The 22,867-nt window shown below is 39.1% G+C and overlaps 1 protein-coding gene across 7 annotated transcripts in view; it reads right to left on the bottom strand.

The window, feature by feature from the left end:
• The window catches only part of LOC131067013 (uncharacterized), a 130,274-nt gene extending 108,263 nt beyond the window's left edge, over positions 1-22,011 (bottom strand). For 4 of the 7 annotated variants that reach the window (XM_059217006.1, XM_059217005.1, XM_059217003.1 and 1 more), the window contains exons 1-2: positions 21,639-22,004; positions 19,339-19,454 (exon numbers count right to left, since the gene is read on the bottom strand). In XM_059217006.1, the coding sequence (XP_059072989.1) occupies positions 19,339-19,454; positions 21,639-21,906 (384 nt within the window). In that variant the 5' untranslated portion in view covers positions 21,907-22,004. Of the gene's footprint in view, positions 1-19,338; positions 19,455-21,638 lie in introns of all 7 variants that reach the window. The other 3 variants (XM_058001934.2, XM_059217002.1, XM_059217001.1) reach the window with 3 other exon arrangements.
• Between the last annotated feature and the right edge of the window lie 856 nt (positions 22,012-22,867).

The following is a 22,867-nucleotide window of genomic DNA, read 5'->3' as shown; positions in this document are numbered from 1 at the left end:
CCATATGTTCACCAAGTATGATGGAGCATGTTGGTAAGGAGATTTCCAAAAGTGAGATTAAAGATGCCATCCTCTCATTCAGCAATGGGAAGTCTCTTGGGGCCGATGGCATGGGTGGTAGATGACTTGTTTGAAGTTTACAATGATGCAATCAAGATTGGTACTTCGAGGAAGGAAATCATTAAGGGTATGACAAAACTTACCCTTACCCAAAGGAGACAAAAGTAACATTAGAAATTGGAGACCGATAACCCTATTGAATGTATCTTATAAGATTTTGGCTAAGATGCTTGCTAGAAGGCTTACTGACATCCTACCTAACATTATTAGTCCAGCCCAAGCTGGCTTTATTAAAAGTAGATAAATTCTTAAGAACTTACTAACCAATTGGGAAGGTCTAAGTTGGGCTAAGAGGGTTGGACAAGACGTAGATATCTTGCTTCTAGACTTTGAGAAAGCCAATATAGGGTGGAATGGTCTTTTATTGTTACAACTCTTGAAGCAATTGGATTTCCTGATTCATTTTGTAGAATGGTGGATATTCTATTTAAGAATACAAATGCACATGTGGTGATTAATGGTGAACTTTCTGAGGCCTTTCCTCTAGGTAGGTCTATTAGGCAGGGGTGCCCCTTGGCCCCTACCTTTTTTGTCATTGCCTCAAAAGCTCTGCATTATATTTTGAGGTCTGATCTACTAGGACCTAGCCCTCAAGGGATCAAAATTGCCTCATGAGTCTCGGCTAATAAACATTCAATTTGCAGATGATACAGCTTTATTCCCTGTCTTGGAAAGAAACAATATGATAAATCTCATAAACAGGTTGGATTTGTTTTGTCTTGCATCTGGAGAAAAAAATTCTGAATCTAAATCCATCCTGCTACGATGGAATAATGAAGCACTGGACCGGTTAAGGGGACTTGACTGGCAGTGGGGTGGACCTGACAAAAATTTTAGATATCTTTGTATTCCTTTCTCGGTCTCTCCCACCCTAGCCAACATGTGGAATTGAAAAGAAGCTTAATAACTAGAACAAAACCTACCTATCCTTGGCTAGTAGGGTCCAAGTTTGTCAAAAAGCCCTCTCTGCTTATTCTATATACCATGCATCTATTTGGTTTTTTGCAAACTATCAAGTGAATAATATTCAAAAGGTCATCAAGAGATACTTATGGTCAGATGGGAAGTGGGGTTAAAAAACATGCAGTGGAATGCGAATGATGTTGCATGAATAAGGAAAATGGGGGATAAGGACTGAAGGGTTTGAAAACTCAAGGTATTGCACTAACCACGAAATGGATTGTGAAAGCCATGGAGGGCAATGAGTCTTGGAAAATTCTAGTCAAACAAAACATTCTAGAGGACTGTCCTAAAATTGCAAAAAGGTGGAATAATATCCACATTGTTGACAGCCTTTTCTCTAACTATAGCATTGTACCTTCAAGATCTACTGTCTTTCACAGCAGATAAGGCCTAAGAGAGATGTAAAGGTAAGGTAGTATACAAGGAAGCTATTCCATATAGTCAAGGTATTATAAGTGGCTTCAGATCCCCATGGTAGAACATAATGCATAAGAATAAACTCCTAGCACTGTTAGAGGGGTGCTCTGCTAGGAAATGGAACAAACTTGGTATCTCTACTTTCAAAGACATCTTTTATAATGGCAAACTAAAAGAATGGGACACATTACAGGAAGAGTTCAATTTGTCTAATAATAATTAAAGAACATATGCAGTGCTAAAAAAGAATCTGATACAGTTGAAGCAACTTGTGCAAATGAAAGATGAAAATGACTATCTCTCCAGTTTCATGTCAATAGGGTTTGTAACCTTGATTGGAAGCGTACAATGTGGTATAAAATCTTTTCTGTGTGCTGGTCGGGTATGTCTGATCCTAAAAAGAAATGTTTTAGATGCAACTGGTGATTCAGAAATTACCATTTGATGATAGATCTGCCATATGTCTTGTGTGTGGATGTCCTAAGGATTATATGCATCTATTTTTTAATTGTAAGAATGCGGCCTCTGATTGGTCTCTGTTTATGGGTCACATCGACGGTTGGAATGTGTGCGAGATGAAATCTCAGTTTAAAATTGTGACTAGTCATGTTAAAGGGCTTAAAAAGAGTCATAACATGTTTTGGTTTAGTCTTTCTACTAAAATTTTATGGTTCTTGTGGAAAAAATGTAATGAACATCTTTGACAAGGCAAGGATAGAGGTCTTACTGGGTTCTTCAATTGATGAGAGAGCACACCAAGGGCAAAGAACTTGTGCAGTAAGGAGCTACAAGGTTTGCAACAAATTTCCTAACATTGCAAAGCATTACTAGTTCATTGACTCCCTTAAAGCAAATGTGTGTGAGTCAACCATGAGTAGACTCAACTTACTCAAAGAAGGCTGATGGAGAAAAGATTGTCAAAATAATTTTTGATTGTGAATTTGCAACAAGAGCATTAGAGATTGTCAAGGTAGCTTCAACTTAATTTAATTTCAAATTGTATCCTTTCTTAATTTTAAACTTTAGGAGTATTTTGTTTCATTGTAAGTTGTAACTTAAATTTGTTTCTACTTTGTACTTTGTAAGTGAGTGAGTCATTGGTGAGGGTCTTGCACTTGGTGGATGGTGAGAAAAATGTGATGGGATATATTTATGAGGCAATGGATAGAGCCAAAGAGGCCATCCAACACTATTACAGGGGGGATGCAAATAGATTTGCCCCTATTTGGGACATCATTGATCGAAGGCGGAACAATCAACTCCACCAACCCATTCATGCAGCAAGGTACCTTTTCAAACCCAAGTTCTATTTCTGCTTCATGCATGCTAAAGGGGAGGTTATGGAGGGCCTATTCACATGTATTGAGAGGATGACACCTATTGTAAACTCACCTCAACCCTCGATCATAGTTGATCAATAGACTAAGGAGTAGAATCATGGGGAATGGGATAGGATGGCATGATGAAAGGAAAACGGTTATAGGACACCTCACTAGGTACACCACCCCATATGGAAGGCAAAGGGACACATGAGGCCAAGAGGGCTGGTATATCCACTCTTGGGCCTAGGGTAGAGGATCTCTTAAGCACCCTATCAAGTCACCTTATCCTATCCTCCCTATGGTTGAAGTTCCCCGATAAATTAGAAATATCTTATGATTAAGTTAATGTTTCTAACCTAGAAGGAAAGATCTATGCTTTTGATTTAAATCAATGTTCCTAATAAGGAACGTCTATTTTATGAATCATGTTTCAAATGATTTCCTAACATGTTTGCAAGAGCTCGATAAGGTAAATGATATCACTAACCCTATTCCATTTCTTGTTTTACTTGGAAATTGTGGTTTAGGGCAAAAATTAGGGCATCCACAAAAAGGGGACATTCCAATCTAGCTAATGTGATGCATGTTCTTGGGTACAAAAGTTGGATACCTACTCTTAGTTGAATCTAATGATGAAAACGGAAGCAATCAAGTAACTACTCTTCACTTGGATGGTGAAGTACATGAATGGTGCTACCATGGATTGGTCACCTTGGGACATGCTCACATCACCTCATATGCCGACTTCACACAACGATTGATTGATAGGTTTGATAAGAAAGATCTCGAATTGCATTTTCATGAGTTGGCTAATGTGTCTAAATTTCAAAGCTTTCAGTTATGGTCACCGACATTTCAAAACATAAATTGGTTGTACTTTTTGTGGAAGGGTTGACTAAGACAATTCGCGGTTGGGTAAAAGTCTTTGACCCTCCTACTCTTACCGCTGCCATCAAGAAAGCACACCACATAGAGTTTTCTAGCTCTAAGGGTAAGCACAAACATGAGGATACAGTTGCCAAACAAACGAAGTCATCTCAAAAGTTATCACGAGTTCCATCAAGTAAGGAAGATGATAAGTTGGATTTTGAGAGCAACAATGTATTGTGTAAGAAGAAATTGTGTTTCACTTGATGAGGGCCATGGGAGCCCGGTCACAAGTGCCTTGATAAAGGCAAAGTGCATTATATCAAAGTCACATCCAATGTTGATGACACAAATGATGATACTTCAGAGAGTGGCAATGGAGAACAAGATCATGGAGAATTTCTTCTTTGACATGGGTCGGTACCTGAAATCCATGAGGGGATTGATGGACGAAGAAAAGGTGGAGACGGCCACAGGATTCCTCACTGGAGCAGCAAAGCTTTGGTGGAGGACCAGACTTCAGGATATGGAGGCTGGTAGGTCGGTAGTCAAGGTAGACACATGGGATGAGTTGCGGGACGCACTCAAGGAGCAGTTCAAGCCAGAGAATGCAGGTTGGACCTCCTTCAAACAGCTTTCAGACCTGAAGCAAACAGGGAAGATCCGAGATTATATCAAAGCTTTCCGGGTCCTTATGTTGGAATTTCCAAATATGGATCAAGATTTCAAGTTGTACCACTTCTTGAAGGGTCTGGCACCGTGGGCTCAGAACGAGCTACAGAAGCTGAAGGTTCCAAATGTCGAGGAGGCCATTTCAGTCGCGGATCGACTGGTTGACTACAAGGATTTGCCGAAGGCACCGGGTGCATTGGGTGGATCCTATCCGCTGAAGAAAGACAAGAAGCAGTTCCAACCTAAGGACGATGGAAAGTCTAAGGGAAAGGGGGACTCTTCTAGCAGCAAACAGAGCGGGACAGGGAAGTCCTCATCTGGTAAAGGTTCCAACAAAGGTTCGAGAGACGCTGAGTCAAAGGCTGACAAGAGAGGGCGTGGGTGTTTCAACTGTGGAGGCTCAGATCATTGGGCGAGAGAATGTCCGCAGCGACAGAGATTGAACTCTACACAGGTGACAGCAGAACAAGATGGTCAGATTGCAGCGATGGGTGTGATCCAGCGTTTGGGTGCAGTCAATGCCACCGAGCAGCCTAGGGCAACGGCTGCCGAACCTGAGAACCGTAATAAGTTGTGTTACGTGGAGGCCCAGTTGAGTGGGAAGTACACAGTAGCTATGGTGGATACAGGAGCTACTCACAACTTTATCTCAGCCGGGAGAGCTAGAGATCTGGGGTTGAAGGTGCAAGCGGATGCATGCTCTTTCAAGGCGGTGAATTCCCCATTCAAAAAGATACATGGTATTGTCCGGGACATACCACTGAAAGTCGGCTCGTGGCAGGGTCGCATGGATCTGACAATGATCGAAATGGATGATTTCGAGTTGATTTTGGGTCAAGAGTTTTTGAAGATCGGCAAGGTTGCGGTGATACCTCACCTAGATTCGTTGGTGTTTTTAGATCCGAAGCAGACATGCTTGGTGAAGATGACAGAGAGGCGACAGTCTGGGAAGGCTCCGATGATTTCAGCATTGGGAATGAAAAAGGCGGCCAAGAAGCATGGTAAGGAACCGATGTTTTTGGCAGCGCTACTTGGAGGTTGGGATGGACTTGAAGATGTGCAGGAGACACCCATTCCACCTGAAGTAGAGGAAGTCATTCTGGAGTTTGAGGACACTATGCCAGTCAAGCTACCCGCTCAACTCCCAGAGAGGAGAACTGTAGATCATAAGATTGAATTGGTACCAGGGGCGAAGCCACCAGCACAGGCTCCGTACAAGTTATCTGGTCCCGAGATGGTAGAACTGAAGAGGCAGTTGGAGGAGCTGCTTGAGGCGGGTTACATTAGGCCATCCCGTTCTCCGTATGGGGCGCCCGTGTTGTTCCAGAAGAAGAAAGATGGAACATTGAGGTTATGTATCGACTTCAGGGCTCTGAACAAGTTAACCATCAAAAATAAGTATCCCCTTCCTCTTATTGCTGATTGTTTCGACCGATTGTCTGGGGCAAAGGTCTTCAGTAAGCTTGATCTTAAGCAGGGCTACTATCAAGTGAGGATTGCAACGGGAGACGAGGAGAAGGTTGCATGTGTGACTAGGTATGGGTCATACGAGTTCATGGTGATGCCGTTTGGACTATGCAATGCACCCGCGACATTTTGTACACTCATGAACGATGTGTTCCGACCTCTGTTGGATAAGTCTGTGGTGGTGTATCTGGACGATATACTAGTCTACAGTAAGAACATGGAGGAGCACAAGCAACACTTGGCAGAAGTATTTCAGTTGCTCCGGGAGAACAAGCTTTTTGTCAAGAAGGAGAAATATGCGTTTGCTCAGGAAGAGGTGCACTTCTTGGGGCATATCATTGGAAAAGGTTTCATTCGTCCAGATCCAGAGAAACTAAGAGCAATCCGGGATTGGGAACCCTTGCAGAATATTCATGAAGTGAGGTCGTTTCTTGGTTTGGCGAATTACTATAGGAGGTTTGTTGAAGGGTTTTCTAGATGTGGACGAGTATGTCAGGAGCTGTCTCATATGTCAACAGGATAAGGCGGTAACTAAATCTCCGGGAGGTTTGTTGCAGCCCTTACCCGTGCCAGTAAGACCGTGGGCAAGCGTGAGTATGGATTTCATCACAGGGTTGCCAGAAGTGGATGGGTACAGTAGTATCATGGTCGTGGTTGACAGGTTCTCGAAGTATGCTGTTTTTGTACCGTGCAAGGCACCGTGCAGAGCCGAGGACGTTGCCGACTACTTTTTCAGGAATGTTGTGAAGTATTGGGGTGTTCCGTTGAGTATCATTAGTGATAGGGATGCCCGCTTTACCAGCAATTTCTGGAAGGAGATGTTCAAGCTAATAGGGACAAAGTTGCTCATGTCGACGAGTCATCACCCGGAGACAGATGGACAGACCGAAAGGATTAATGGGGTCCTGGAGGACTATCTGAGGCACTTTGTTTGGTCGGACCAATCCAACTAGCCAAAGTTGTTGGACCCAGCACAGTTTAGCTACAACATGCAGAAGAGTGCATCGAGTCAGTATTCACCTTTTGAATTGGCTACAGGTCAGCAGCCACTGACTCCTCATACTGTTTTGAGTGGATATGTCGGGGACTGTCCGGATGCAAAAGATAGGTTGAAGGAGTGGCAAGATCGAGTGGATCATGCGAGGCATAACTTGGTCAAGGCTGCGGAAAGAATGAAGCATTATGCAGACTCAGGGAGGAGCAATGTGGAGTTCAATGTTGGTGACAAGGTCTTTCTCAGGATGGACCCAGTTCAGTTTAAGACACCCAAGGGGTTGAGTGCATCACTTGGTCGCAGGTTTGACGGACCATTCACAATCGCAGGGCGGATTGGGAAAGTTGCATACAAGCTGAAGTTACCGACGCATCTTAGAGTCCACAATGTTTTCCATGTCAGCCAACTCCGTCCGTATCATCAGGATAAAGAGGACAACAGCAGGAACATACCAACCCGAGGACCAGCATTTGTCAAGGACAGGCCGGGACTAGATGTGGAGGAAGTGATCGCTGTAAAGGAGCGAGGATTTGGAAACAGGAAGTGGAAGGAGTTCTTAGTTCATTGGCAGGGCCAGTCCCGAGAGGAGGCGACTTGGGAGAAGGCTGAGAACCTCTGGAAATATGAAGCCAAGGTTTTGGAGTTCTTGGAGAGGAACTCCAGCCTCCCCTTCTAAGTGTAAACAAAGTTGGGGGCCTCTGCAGCATAAGTCTGGGACTGTGTTGCCGGCGTCGAGGACGTCGCCTATTTTAAGTGGGGGAGGATGTAAGGGGCTGCTGTCTCGGGGAGGCCAGTATGCTTCTGGGGTTATAAGTCCCTTGTTATTCTCAGCAGGTGGAAGTTGTGGTGACGGACATATGTTTACTGCCAAGCTTCAGATGTGTGAGAACTGGACGAAAAACTTATATAGGGGGAAGCAGAGTACCCCGACCGTTCACGAGAGAACGTATCTACATTGTGCTTTACTTTCCACAGGCGAAGGTTCATGGTGGAGAAATCCAAGGAGGACCAAAACAGCATTCCAGCGAGCAAAGGTGTTCAGAGCGATTGCAGAGCAGAGGTGAAGTAGGAGCAGCAGCAGAGTAGCAGAGTGACTTGGAGTCCCCGTTTAGGGAGGGGGCCTGGGTCTTGTACTGGGTAAGCCGTCGCGGGCTCACGAGAGAGTCAGTGGTGCGCCAGGTTGAGTTCCAAAGGAGACAGGGTCTTTGTGGATCAAGAGTTTACGTGAGAAGCTACAGCCAGGGGCGAGGTGCAGGGGTGTTTGTACCGGTGTTTCAAGAGTGGACGTTGATCCAGGGGCGGGAACTTGTAATCGAGTGCTGAGGGAGTACTCGGGGTAGTGACCAACGATATAGTTGGAATTGTTTGTAGACCGGGCCAGGGGCCATTTCTTCAGATCAATAAAGCTATCTTATTGCCCCAACATTGTGTTATTGTGTAAAGATTCCGCTGTGCAAGTTTGTACGTGTTGTGCAAGTGTGTGTGTGCAGGTTCTGGAGCTTGGGAGTGCTTGCAGGCGTAGTCCGAGTTCTTGGAAGTGCTTGGATCTCACAGACAAGTACCAAAAAGATCGTCGGTGCCGCACGGGGAAACCTAGCCCCGTGACAGTTACAGCCTTAGCACATAGTGCTACAGCTTTACTTCTAGATACTCCCAAGTATCAATCATTCAGAGTAAGAGGAGTTGTGAATGGACAAAAAGTGACATGCTTGGTGGACTGTGGTGCAGCTCACAATTTCATGATAGATAATTGTGAGTGATAGCTTGGTGGCATGGAGGGAATTGCCATTGGAGGATTTTTCAAGATTTTGTGTCTTGATGGCAGATGGATTTAAGATGAGCTACAACAAGAGGGTACCACATATGAGCATTGAGTTTGATGACTACACAATCACTGATGATTTCTATGTGATTGGGATCATTGATTCTGATATTCTATTGGGAATTCAATGGTTGCATTCTCTTGGACGATACGGTCAAGATTTCCAGAAGATGGAGTTGGAATTCATGGTGGATGGGAAGAAGATACTACTCAAGGCATTTGTGGATGAAGCACCCAAGATAGCATCAGCAAGGATTGTGACAGCTATGTACAATCATGATGTGATTTAGTGGGCAGCCTCACCAGTTGATTATCCAAGATGTGGGTACAATATCAATGTAAGAGATTTTTCATGTATGTCCTTTTTGCTATCTCTTATGCATCTATAGTGGGCAGCTTGGAGTATGTGAAATGGATGAGTATGCAGCATATTGTTGATCAATTTTCAGTTTATACCATGAGTATGGAGTTGTGGAATTGTGATGAGGTATTGTGGGTAGGTAAATTGATAAGAGACAATCATCACTTTCCCAAAAGGAGACGTGATAGTGAAGGACACAATATACCATGGGGTCAATCAGTATATTACAATCTCTAACTCATTCAAAATTAATTACCATTAATAACTTCTCCAACTGTCACAACCAAACTCAAATCCAAATCATTACAATAATTACTGAATCTTACTATATCATTAAAGCAGCTAAGCATGTAGTAAACAAATTGACACATAATCACGTAAGAAACTCAGATGTATGTGGAAACCTAGAAGGGAAAAACCACAAAGATTATAGCTGCTTAGATCTACCATCCAAATCCAGCCTCACAAAATAATAGATCGCTTACAACATAAAATAGGCACCAACCTACTGGAGACACCAATCCCCAATTACATTTGCAGACACCAACCTACAAGAGACGCCAATCCCCTACTCCAAGATCTGAGCACCAACTCAGCAAGTGAGAAGCCAATCCCACTAGAATAAAATGATATGAATTGTGAACCTTCAAACGTAATACACAACTTACTTTAATTTGCACAATTTCAAAACACTCCCACACAGTACATATGATCTTCCGATGAAACCACACAATGATTGGGATGCTACTCGCATTCCACCACACATACTCGCACATCAATAACACATATCTGATAGTTACATTGACACGCACACTAAGAATGAACCTAGATCACCTATATATGTGTGTGTGTGAATTAAAATGATAACTACATTCACAAGTCGGCTTAGAATAAGATTAATGCATCTACAAGTCGTCCACAAGAATAACCCTTAACCAAACATGTAATAGGCTAGGTCCAAGAGTCCACACATTACCCCAGAAGAAAGATCATGCTATGTGTTACCCAATGTAGCTTATTCTAGTCCCAATGGTCAACAACACACTATCTCCAATAAGCACACAATACAAACCTCTGGCTCATCAAACCAGAATAGCAACCCATTCAACCAACTCACACAGTGACCACTCTATCACTTCTAACTTTCTATTTATAAAAGCTCAACTCCTAAAACTCTAGAATCTGATGCATCATGAGCAACAATACTTTGGTTCCAAACGACAGGCCATAACTCTCAACTGCAACAAAACACGGAGCATCACAAATTGCTAGTATAAACACACCATCTGAGGAACAGACATCAACACATTCCGCAAACCCTTTCCAAATCACCTCAAACAACAATAATAGATGCAAGATGATATAACAAACATTCTGCAACAGATATAATCAACATAGGTTGTCACTATCCTTCCAGAATGATATGATTGTGATAGTTGTGGCTATACCATTACATGTCTATTCAACTTTGACTCCACAACGAGCTCCTTTCACAACAATCACAACAATAGCATTGTTCTAGATAGTTGACACTCTTTCAGATACCAGACATCAATCTGGATACCTTGACATCAATGACAACTGACCAGCACCTTTGACATTAATGACAGAACTGACCAACACTTTTGACATCAACGACAACCTTTGTCCAAAGGATAGTTCCAAATTTTGGGATCCATTGATCAACATGATAGTGGCAATGCTTCAAAATGACGAAGTTGCAATGTTCAGCAATGCTGATTGCATCAGAGTGTAGCAGCAGAGTGATATAGCGTTGTTCATACAGCTGATTTGGGATACTAGTGGCACAGACATTCATTGCTCAAGGGCAAGCAAAGTTCGAGCAGGGAGGACTGTAATTTTGGTAAAGTGACTTAACTAAATTAATTGATTAAGCTGTCCAAAAATTAATATTTCAAAATGATGACTTATAATTAAATAATTTAATTAAAAATAAAATAAAATAAAAATAATAAAATATTAAGATAAGTCACTTTATTAAAAAAAGTTCTCTAGCGGTTGCAAAAATTAAAAATAGCCCTGCAAATTTAAAATGTAGCCTAATCTTCAAAATAGCAGAAGGTCTTTACAAGGAGGCTTGTTAGGCTATAGTAAGGCAGGATTTTGGATGATAATTTGATATGATGAATTTGTATGATGCTCTATGATAACTAGATATCTAAGGATGGAAACCTTCAGCAGATTGATAAAGGGTTGGATGAAAACCTAACTCTCTCTAAGGGTGGATTCAATCAAGATTCACATTTGGGCAAATTTGTGAAGTCTCCATTAGAGACAAATTTGCAGAGAATTCTATTTAAATGGAAGTTTTATTAGACGAGGATAATCTGCCTACAGACATCATTTTATGAGCCGAGAGTATAACATTTTAAAGTCACTTTTGGTGTGGATATCTTAATAAAGTTTATATGGTAAGAGGGAAATAAAGTATATCATATATTATCAAATCTAGATGCTAAGGCCGTCGTGCGGCCTCCTGGAGTTTGGGGATATCCACATTTCAAAGTGTGAGCCTTTCTCCTGATGGAAGGTTGCTATGGCATGGACCATGCTGAATCTGAGTTGCCTTCTTTCTAACGCAAGTTTGATACTGAGGAACGGGTTTGAGAAGCTAGCGTGGCTCTCGGAGAATTCAACGATTGGAGAATCTTCATTTATGATTGTTGTTAAGGCCGACTCCATTCCTTTCGCAGTCCTTTCATTCAAGCACGACTTAGTGTGCCTTTGCATATTTATGGTGCTTACTGTGACCATCAGGAGTTATATTTGCATTCACAGGAGCTTCTCAGCAACTGGCTATAGGAGTATATCAGGGGTCCTAACCAAAGACAGAATTGCTGATGATTTTGATATCTTCTCTCAGCGCTCACAAAGATTGTCATTCCTTGATTCAAGTTGTGTCTCATTCAGTTGGCAGGAGAAGCAAAGTTACTACATGGTTGACTTAATATATGATCTTGTCTCCTAATGCCTAGTAACTCTAAATGCAGGTATTATAATCTTTATATTGACCCTACTGTCCATTGTGTTATGCGTGGAGAACTTTGACATCTTCAAGTCAGGTTGGAACAAAAAGAAGACATGTATTGCTGCTATTTGTAGAATAATCTAAGGGGGAATACCGATAATAAGGTCCATTATAAATATTTTTGTATGCAGCAATTGTATTGATCTTGTTTTCCATGAAAAATTAATAAAGAAATTGTGGACCAGATTTATCACTGAAATTTCTATTACAGTTTGTTGTTTTGTCTACAAAGATATTGGGTTTTAGGCTTCATGCAAATTGTTTGTGAAAATTCCTTGAGAATTTATAGTGAATTCCTGGTAGAAATCAGTGAGGGTCTTTATACATAAAGGACATGGAAAACCTTTTCAATCTCCTCTTTAGTGTGATACGAATTGTCATTTATCAAATATTGGGCCAACAGCTTCCATGGAGTTTTTAACTCTCAACCTATTGAAAAAATACTCCATTCCTCTAGCACCATCCTTTATCCAACTTAGTTTTAGCCCCTACCCTAGCCCCTTGCACTTTTTCAATCTGAAAGCATCTAAGCCCATGTTTGATATCCCCAATGTGCTGCAAATACATTCTGCATTTCCTGTCTCCCTGAATATTTTCCTCCACTATATGAAGCTCATCCTGCAAGACACATTCCAATTTCTTACTTTCAATAGCAAATTTCTTACCAATAGCTCTCAACAGAAAGTTGCAACTAGTGACCAATTCTTCCCAAGCCAAGATTGCAAATTCCTTAGAAAACAGCATTTTGTTAATTTTCCAAAGAGTGACAAAATCATCAAAATAATCAGATTTCTTCAGAATATCAGTATTTAATTTGAATATATTGCCCCTCCTGATGTCAATCATTTGACCAGAATCTTTAACAATAATCTCGGCCTCAATAGGATGATGGTCACAATGTACTAGGTTCCACAAAACTACAATTAGAGTCCTTTTTACTGTCAGAAAAATGCATTATCATGGGCATAAACTCTGTCAAGTCTCGAGCTTACTATTTTAAAATCGATCAATATATAAAATATTATGGTTTCAAGAAAGCTATTTTAAACCCACTTGCTATGTCAAAAGCAGAGAGATGACATAACATCCTAATTGTCTATGTTGATGATCTTGCCATCACCAAAAGTAGATATATTAGGTTTTGTTTTTGAAATGACTACTTCAATGTTTAGGTATAAAATTTTGACAAACTGATCACAAAATTTTTGTATCAAACTAAGTATTGCAAATTTCTTTTAGAAAAAATTTGAATGATTGGATGAATCCTACGTCTACACATATCAAAGTTGGGATCAAACTCTCCGCTAACACTAATTCAACACTCCTCAATAAAAGTGTATCAACAGTCAGTAGGTAGTTTGATTATCTTACTACCACTAGAATAGATTTATGTTTTGCAATCAGTTGTATTCCTAAATTCATGTCTAAACCTCAAGAGGAACATTGGCAAACTACATAATGAGTCCTTCCATATGTCAAAGGGTCTCTCACCTTTGGCATTCTATATCAGCAGTCTGTTGACTTCATGCTAACGGGATATACTAATTCCAATTGGGCTGGATCAGTTGATCAAGAAAACCCACAACATGTTTATTTTTCACTCTTGGTTCTGGAGTGATTTCCCAGCAGAGCAAGCTACAAAACATAGTTGCCTTATCCTCCACTAAAGCATAACTAAGGCATGGTGAAGAACGTAGTCTATCATGCTAAAACAAAGCGTAATCACCATTGCATTCACCAGTTGGTTGATAATGAAAATGTGTTTTACTACTGTCCTGCAGGACCAAATTGCAGACATAATGAAACCACTTGGTAAAGATAAATTTGTCAAGATTAGACATAAAATTGGAAATTATATCCATTATAGTCATTTTGGGGGGTGGGTGGGGGGAAGTATTAAATTCATATAGATTTTTCATGGTGACAACATCTACAATGGATGTATGTTGTTAGCACTGTAAAAGTATAGAATTTTAGTATGGGGTTGTTCCTCATTGTTGGGAAGTAATTCATTTTCTCAAACTTGTTTAGCAAGCCTTTATGCAATTAATAGTCAATAGCCCAAGAATATAATGATAAAATAAATGGAGTTACTTTTAGGTTTGCCATTTATTGGATCCAGGTATGACAATTTCAGTAAAGTCATCCACCTTGCAAACTGGCATCTTCTGAATTTTGCACTCTTCATCAAGTATGATTGTAACATGGCAATTATTCTCTCCAATTTTTCTCTCCTTTTTTACAATCATTTTTTAATGGATCTTTCAGCAGCTGCACTCTACCTCTTTCTAATGTAAGTTTGCAGCAATGTGATGCTAACTTTGAGGCACTCACATTGACTATAGGCTGAATTCCATTTATAATTTTCGCGTGGAAACCTTAGACAATTCCTCATCATTATGATAGCAACCACATTGGGTCCCCAAGGGGAAATATTGAGTACATTAAAAGACTTCTTGAACTTGTCACAATAAATGCACAATACATGGTAAGGCTGGTTACCCAAGGAATGTTGAAGAAAGAAAATGATGTCAAATACATTCCTTGGTTAAAACTCATTAGATACTGTCATCATTGCTGGAAACTCGCTGAACAAACCTGTTGATGTGTCTTTTGTACATGACCAAACACAGAATAAAATACCTAAAGGTACCTTATCCTCTCTTGAATAAAGCTTCCCCGAATGCTGAAGATCTCGCAGAAGGATCAATCGGAGTAGCTCCAAGGTTCTGATTGTAGGTTCTCTACGTGTGGATAAGCTCTTGCAGTATGATGTGATTTTGCTGGAATCACAAGGGGACTTACATTCGATGACCTGAGTGTCTGATTTGCTTTGGATATCACTGGAACATGGGTCTTTACTGATCCTTGATTTTTTAAAAAGGGAAAAGGATAAGGGTTGGAAAAGGATCTAATTCTAACACTAAGAATGTAGGAGCAATGGATGACCTTTGATGAAACTCTAACTAAGTCTTGCTTTGACATGCTATGATCATCGCCACAAGGCTAGTGCGATTTTCTAAGGATAGCTTTATGATGTTCAAATCACCAAAGCATAGACACCATCGAATTGATGCATATCAATGAAGAAGCGATAATTGAAGTTAAGCTTAAGTTGAATGATTCCACTTGACTACGCAAGGCAAGTTTGCAATCAACAAACCGCTAGTAGTATGGATATACAAATTTCACCATTGATCATACAAATTTCACCATTGATCATACAAATTTCTTCCATTCATCTAATAACATGAAATCAAATTTGAGAAGTATAGAGACCATGCAAATTGTAGAATCGACACATAGAATTCACCATTCCTTCAATGAAGTTTACATGTCTTTTGCAACAATCTCTTGGCAACAATCTTTGCCTTCTCTTTCTACTCTACTCTAAAATGCTACTAATTATTGACTATTCTCTCTAACTATTTCCTATTCTCTGACTATTCACTATTAACTCCCTATTAAACTTTACAAATGAGAAGCCAAGGCTTTTCATAGAGAGCCATTTGCAAACCGACGGCTCTGATTGACTTAGAATCGCTAGGATTACAAGATGAAAACCCTAATTAGGGTTTGTTACAACAAACTTCCTTAGTCAGTTAGAAAATTACATTCAATGAGTGAGGACCAATAGGAAGCAGGGGTAGGTACAGCGAAGTTTGTGACGCCTCCGATAAATTAGGTACATTGAATCTGGTCCTACTAAGGTGGACCAATCCGACTGGATGAATGATGACTGGGATGCCACCTTGTCTAATGCTTGTGACTTGGTTGATCTTCCTTCGTCCTTGATGTACTTTGATAAAAAACGTACCCCCTTGACTCCCATATGCTTGATGAGGCCTCCTTATTGTCAAGCTTCCCTTCTTCTCTGATAATTCATATTGAATTGAAGTGCTTGCAAAGCCTTTTCTTTGTCATCTTGTGGTTCCTTTGTGTGGCGAAGTGAAGGTTTTGGAGATAGCTGGCAACTCCTTGAACACATGTAGTTTTCCAAGGCTTCAAAACACCTTGAGTCCTCCTCCATGCCTTTGAAGTGTCCTTGATAATGATGGACTGGAATAGGTCGTCCTTGCCCAGGCTTGATCTTCTTTTAACTGCAAAATAAACCAAAAGATGATTAAGCACATATGACATATTCATTTCAACATAGCATTTTCCACCTTAAATCATTAATGAGAAGACATCAAAATGGAATTTTGCTCGATATCCTCTCCAGGGATAGGCCCTATTAGATTTTCGCTTTGGACCCTTTGGAAGGGTCAGGAGCGAATTTTGACAAAGTTTCTCAATCAGACCTCATTTTCAACATTACTTCACCAAGATCAAGTCATTCACCTCCAAAATTGCCAAGGTATGGGTTTTGCTCAAGGACCTAGGCAAAATATTAGACCACTTAGGAATTTCGCTCTAGAACTTTGGAAGGGTCAAGAGCGAAATTTGCATTCTTGGCTCAAATTCTTCTCACTTTGTGACCATACTTGCTCAAATACATGTCTAAGGATGCCCTTAATCTCAACCAACACCAAGTTTGATGCAAAATTGGAGCAAAATGGACTTTTTTAAGGATTTCGCTCTAGACCCTTTGGAAGGGTCAGCAGCGAAATTTGCATTTTAGGACAAATTCTATCATGTCTCTACTCCAAAATGCCTTACAAGGCAAGCATACGCTATCCTTCTCTTCACCAAAGCCTAGGAATCCACAACTTGACCTTCATCATGAGCAAATTAGGTAAAATTGAGAATTTTGCTTTGGACCTTTTGGAAGGGTTAGGAGCGAAATTCAAGTTTTAGACTTGATCCTTCATTTCCTTCACTTCAATTCATCTTACAAGGAAAAAATACATTACTCCACCTTCAACCACGCCATAGGAATCAATGTTTTGGCTTCACACAAGGAGAAAATAGGTGGTTTGAGGAATTTCACTCTGGACCCTTTGGAAGGGTCAGGAGCGAAATTCTTTCTTTGCTTGTTTTCTCTTACTTAGCTCCATTCTTCTCACTTTGTGCTACCTTGACTCTCCCTTTGGATCCTTCTCTCATGCTTGCAACACTTTGTTTGACCTCAAAATGGCTTGCTAGGAGAAATTCGCTAAAAATCATGGCTAGGGACAGGACCTATTTAGGTTTTCGCTCTGGACCCTTTGGAAGGGTCAGGAGCGAAATCTTTGTTCTAGCTCAAAATCTTGATCATTGGTGGCCACAAGCCATTCAAATGCATGTCTAAGGGTCTCTCCAAGTTCAATCTACCCTGATCCACACTTGGCTTGACACAAAATGGAAGGAAAAGAGAGATTTTGGGAATTTCGCTCTGGACCCTTTGGAGGGGTCAGGAGCAAAATTCTTGTTCTAGGCTTGACTCTTCATTCCTTCAACTCCAAACCACCTCAAAAGGCAAGGACACGTCATCTCACTTCCATCCACGCCATAAAAACCAAGGATTTGACCTTCTCCAAGGGAAAAATAGGTGCAAGCAAGAATTTTGCTCTGGACCCTTTGGAAGGGTCAGGAGCGAAATTCAAGATTTAGGCTTGATTCTTCATTCCCTTTGCCCTCATTCACTTCCTAAGGCAAAAAAATGTTGATTTACTTCCAAATACGCCCAAGGGACTAAGATCTTGGTCCAAACAAGGAAGAAAAAGGTGTCTTCTAAGAATTTTGCTCTGGACCCTTTGGAAGGGTCAGGAGCGAAATTTGACATTTTGGTCTCTCTGTTAGGATTCATATATGGAATATAACATTTAAGTATAAGAAACTTTAAGTTATATTCCATATATACTGTCAGGATGTTTGAGAGTGGTTTCGGACCTCCAGGAGGTATAATGCAAAATCTAGTTTTTGGAGGATTCTTCAATTTTCCAGACTTAGTCAAATTTTAGGATCAGGATGACATTCCAGACTTGGCCAAATTTCAGGACATTTGAAGATCGGGATGACATTCCAGACTTCATCACTCACCAATTTGACCTAACTCAGACCTTCAAAGATGATATTCACTCACCAAGCTTCATTGACCTCCTGAAACTCAAACAAGACACTATTAGCAAGAAAAGCAATAATAGGCCTAAGGAAGACTTTCAAAGAAACCCTAATTCTGGAACACCTGCTGACTCAAAATGCAAAGGCTAACAGACAAAACCCTAAAAACCTAGAAAGCAAACCCCAGAAAGCAAAAAAAAGTAGGGGTCCCCATTTGCAATGGGGTGATGTGTGAATACGTAACAACAAAAACCCTGTTTTCGGAATTTTAAATTCTACTTGGTCTGTTTAAATGAACAAAGGAACCTCACTTTCATCCACTATAGGATCTAACATGCCATAATTTCTGAGATACGAGAGTAGTCGTTAAGTTAAATCATAGATAGAAAATGGCCTTTGGTGTCTTCAACATCCATAAGGGGATCTCAGAATTTCTAAAACAGTAATGTTTATCACTATTAATGGTCTTATAGCATACTGAATACTCAACATTCATGAGGAGACCTCACCATACAATATGTATTAAGCAAGCATTTAAAACTACCAGTTCACAAAATACTCCAACATCAATGCACCTTGATCAAGGCTACAAACAATTGCTCTTGTCATTCAATCATGCAGAACTGCCTCTGAGGAATTGTCTGGCTAAGGAATTCCCTGGTGGACTTTAAGAATTGCCTATTTAAGGAATCGACTGATTACATCCACTCCTGTAAGTTCTGCATTGAGAAATTATTGTTCATATAATTCTATACACTTCATACTCTGTTTACCTTGTGTCCATTTGCAGGTTTCTGATGGTTATCTGTACCAGAAATGTGTAATACCATTTATCCTTTTCCCTATATCCCGATCATAATGCTCCAAGTTCAGTCATTTTCTATAGTACTTCAAACAAGCACGATAAATAAGATTTTTACAGGAACACAAATAGCAATGAAATTGGAGAGTTCCCAGATTTCTGATTGAATTGATTAACTGAGGCACTGTTGACAACATATGGTAATTCAAGAATAAAATGGGAGTATCCTGATTAGGAAAAAGACATGCTAAGAAAAAAAAAATTGGAAAAAGACAGACAGCATAGACCCATCGCAAATGACAAGGCTCTAATACTAACAAAACCCTACATTAAACAAAAAGAGAGACTTCCTTTGCCATCACAATTGTTACCCTTTTTATCATAGTTAGTTGTGAAAAGCCATATATCATATTAGCTGTATTGGTAAGCATGAAAAATATCTACCAGAATAGCAAACTGATCACACTGGAAAACTGCACATAAATCTTAAAGCAAAGAACCTGTAACCATTTTTCTGCTACTAGTCGACCAAGCACACCAGGTCCTACAACAAGCAAATCCCTTTCCATAGACCCATGAGAATTCGTATCCTCTGCATCTTGCTTAGACATTATACCTGCATAATAAAATAGATATTGTAATATCTCTACTCAGAGAATAAAGAGTAAAAAGCCATTTCTATTAATATTTAAATAATATGAAAATCGATTCCTCTACAAATTACAAAATAAACAACATGCTAACAAGATTGAAGGCAGAAATGGAACATGATGAGCAAAATGTGCCCACACAGTTTGCATTCCTCTTCAAGCTATATAAGAAGATGCTGCTGGGAAGAAAAAAGTGAAATAATTGCAGGATATATGCCTCTCTAACATATCTCAAGTATAAAACATGGCATCGGCTCCTCAACAAAAGCAGTCCCACCAAAGAGGTGTAAGGTACTGTGGGGAAAAAATTTGTTACAAAAGGGCTGGTAAACCATTAGAAACAACAATTCCTTAATGTTCTTTCAAGTTATAATCTCAAGTCAATTTAGGTGAATTTGGAATTCTTTTAATTTGTTAAAATCCAATAATATAAATGAAAGTCTTTAAAATCTGATATAAAGAAAAAACTCTACAATTAGAAGTTCTAAACTTTGACAATATATGATAAATTTGGGCAAATTTTTTTAAGATATTTCCCTAATGTTTCTAGGAGATTTTGCACATTGCCCAGTCTATTTGTTGAATAAAAGTGAAAAAAAGTTAGAATTAGTAAACACTAATGGTAAAGTTTCTCTTCGCAGGCCATATTCTCTCTGTTGGATGACGAGAAAATTTGCAGAAAGTACATAATATGGCACACAGCTCCACTACTAAGCCCACAAACTGCCTTGATAGCCATTTCTCTCACAAAATTATAATGGATATGAGCATTACTGATAAAACCTTAGACTTCGTGTAGTATCAGAGCACTCAAACATTGCCCTGTTTGGAAATATGTTAGTCAAATATTTCTGAGTTTACTCGAGGAGAAAAATAATACATAGATTGTAAAAAGTTACACTGAAGTGGACGTACTTAAAGAGCACAACCATAACTTAGATATCGATATAAAACAAGTGCTCCAAACTTAGGAGATTCGTGATTCTCTATTAAGTGAAAGCCAGGTTAAGCACTGAATTATCATAACTGACAGATGAAATGCACTACGCCAAATCCTGGACAGAAAAACTAATATGCGTCTTTAAAAACAACTCAAAAACAGCAAGGCAAACAAAAGAAAGGGCAAGATGCTATCGCATACTTGATTTTGCTAGAACGCCTAGATTCCTTTCTCTAAAATAATGCTCCAGCTAAGCCTTCAATAGAAATAAAAGAAAAATTAATACCCGTAAGAACCCTGGTTCCACACCAGATTAATTACATCATTGGGTGCATTTCACATCTCAGGTTAGTCCCTTGTTATCCTTAAGACCATAAACCCTTAACCTTGCAACCACCTAAAATAATAATGGCCCCAAAAAGCTAATTCAATTACATCACTGGGGGCTGGCGACATGCTAACATACAAAGACATGCTATAAAGGCTAGGCTCCATGACCTAAAAAGATGCCCCATTGAAATTTAACAAAAGCAAAATAAAACTCAAGCCCACAAAAACCCCAATTCATAAACCAGTTCAACCAAATCTCCACAATTGAAGACACCTCACATCTAAGACTAGCCCCTCCTTACATTCCATGCCCTAAACCCTAACCTCCTCCCCTAACAAACACTCCCAAGAAAATATGAAACTGTTTCATTTTAGTGAGATGATGTTACACCATAGACACGGTTAAAATCTTTTATATCATACGAACAACAGAAGGTAAAGTCCAAAATAGACCCATCTTTCTCTTCCGCCCTGTTCTTAATAGCGGTATTTGATCTTCTTCATTCTTCACATTGTACTTCACAGAACTGGCTAAGTACTTGAATTATCATAAGAGTATTTACGAATGGCAAGAAAACCAGTGTATTTTTAACCGCAATCCTCTTAAGATTACTACACCGCCCATTGATCATACAGTTATACCACTTTTCTAAACAAGGCCCACAAACCCATTTCTTAATGAAACATTATTAAAAATCCAGTATAAAATTTAAACAGATCCATAATTTAAATTACAAAACCATTACAAACAGCGCCATAATCAAAGCAAAACTATTATACCCATACCCATAATATTCTTTTTGAAAAAGAGAACATTATAAACAGACCCAGAATGGCAAAAAGACATTTTTAGTAATGCAGATGCGAAATCATCAATTACCGGAACGCACAGCAGAAATGGGATGGACTGCCACTCTCGCTTGTTTAGCAATGTTGTTTTCCTGTTTCTTCTGTTTTAGAAAAGTGATGGGAGAATGTAAAGAATTCAGGAATAATAAGTTGTTTCTGTGTAAACATATGTTACTCTCCTTCCCCCACCCAACTGCGGACGACAGGGGCGTGTGTATTGAGGAGATGTGCATGATAAAAAGAGCAGAGTCACCACTACAGCCAGCACAAAGTACATTAGAAATGCAGCCATGGATCATATCATTTAATTTATCTTCACACGCACGGATAAGCAGCTCTGATCAAATCGTATGGATGAATTAGCAGGCAATACATGTTTATTTAATAGAAGTGTAGATAAAGCAAAAGAACGCACACACTTGTAGCCGTTGTCCCCTTCCTACCACCCTCTTTAAGTTTCTAATTGTACTATAAAATTGTAGAATTTTCCCAAATCTTGCGTTGTGATGTTGACTTGATTTTAATTTTCATATTTAATTAATAATAAATATGGTTAAATGTGCATTCAGATCATTGGATAGATTATAGGTAGGACATATCAATTAATTAAAATAAAATAAAAGACTTTTTAAGATCTAAATATCAAAGAAAGTTTATGACATATAAATCAATTAATTAAAGAATGAAAGGAAATGAAAAATTATGTATAATGTGACATCAAGATGATTTTGATTTTCAATTAATTAATAAATATGGTAAAATGTGTATTCAGATTGTTGGACAACAATTTGGATGTCATATCAACTAATTAAAGAATAGAATGAATTAAAACAAGTGTTATCTAGCTAAGGTATTGTATTTATAGAATTTGTTTTGTAATATAATAATTTAAGATAAATGGGATCCAACTTGTATTTGATGTTGGTATATATATATAATCATCGTTTTGTTGTACAACATAATCAAAATTTCAAAACAAAAAATTTGTTTCGTAAATAAAACTAATTTAATAATCAAATTTAAAAATTTAGATAACACTACAATAGCATGCATTATAATCACATTAATATGGATAAAAGTATGTCATTCATTATTATTCTAGCCACTAAGGTTCAAACCTTTGTTGTGGCTTAGCAAGCTAAAAATTCAAATTTTACCAATTAAAAAAAAGGATAAAAGTATAATATAAAATATTTATAAAAAAAATCTTTTATTTTTTAAATTTTACATTTATTTTAAATAAATATATTTAACAATTTG

The sequence above is a fragment of the Cryptomeria japonica genome, chromosome 3, assembly GCF_030272615.1.
Source record: "Cryptomeria japonica chromosome 3, Sugi_1.0, whole genome shotgun sequence".
Taxonomy (NCBI): Eukaryota; Viridiplantae; Streptophyta; class Pinopsida; order Cupressales; family Cupressaceae; genus Cryptomeria; species Cryptomeria japonica.
This window is presented reverse-complemented; position numbering and strand designations above follow the sequence as displayed.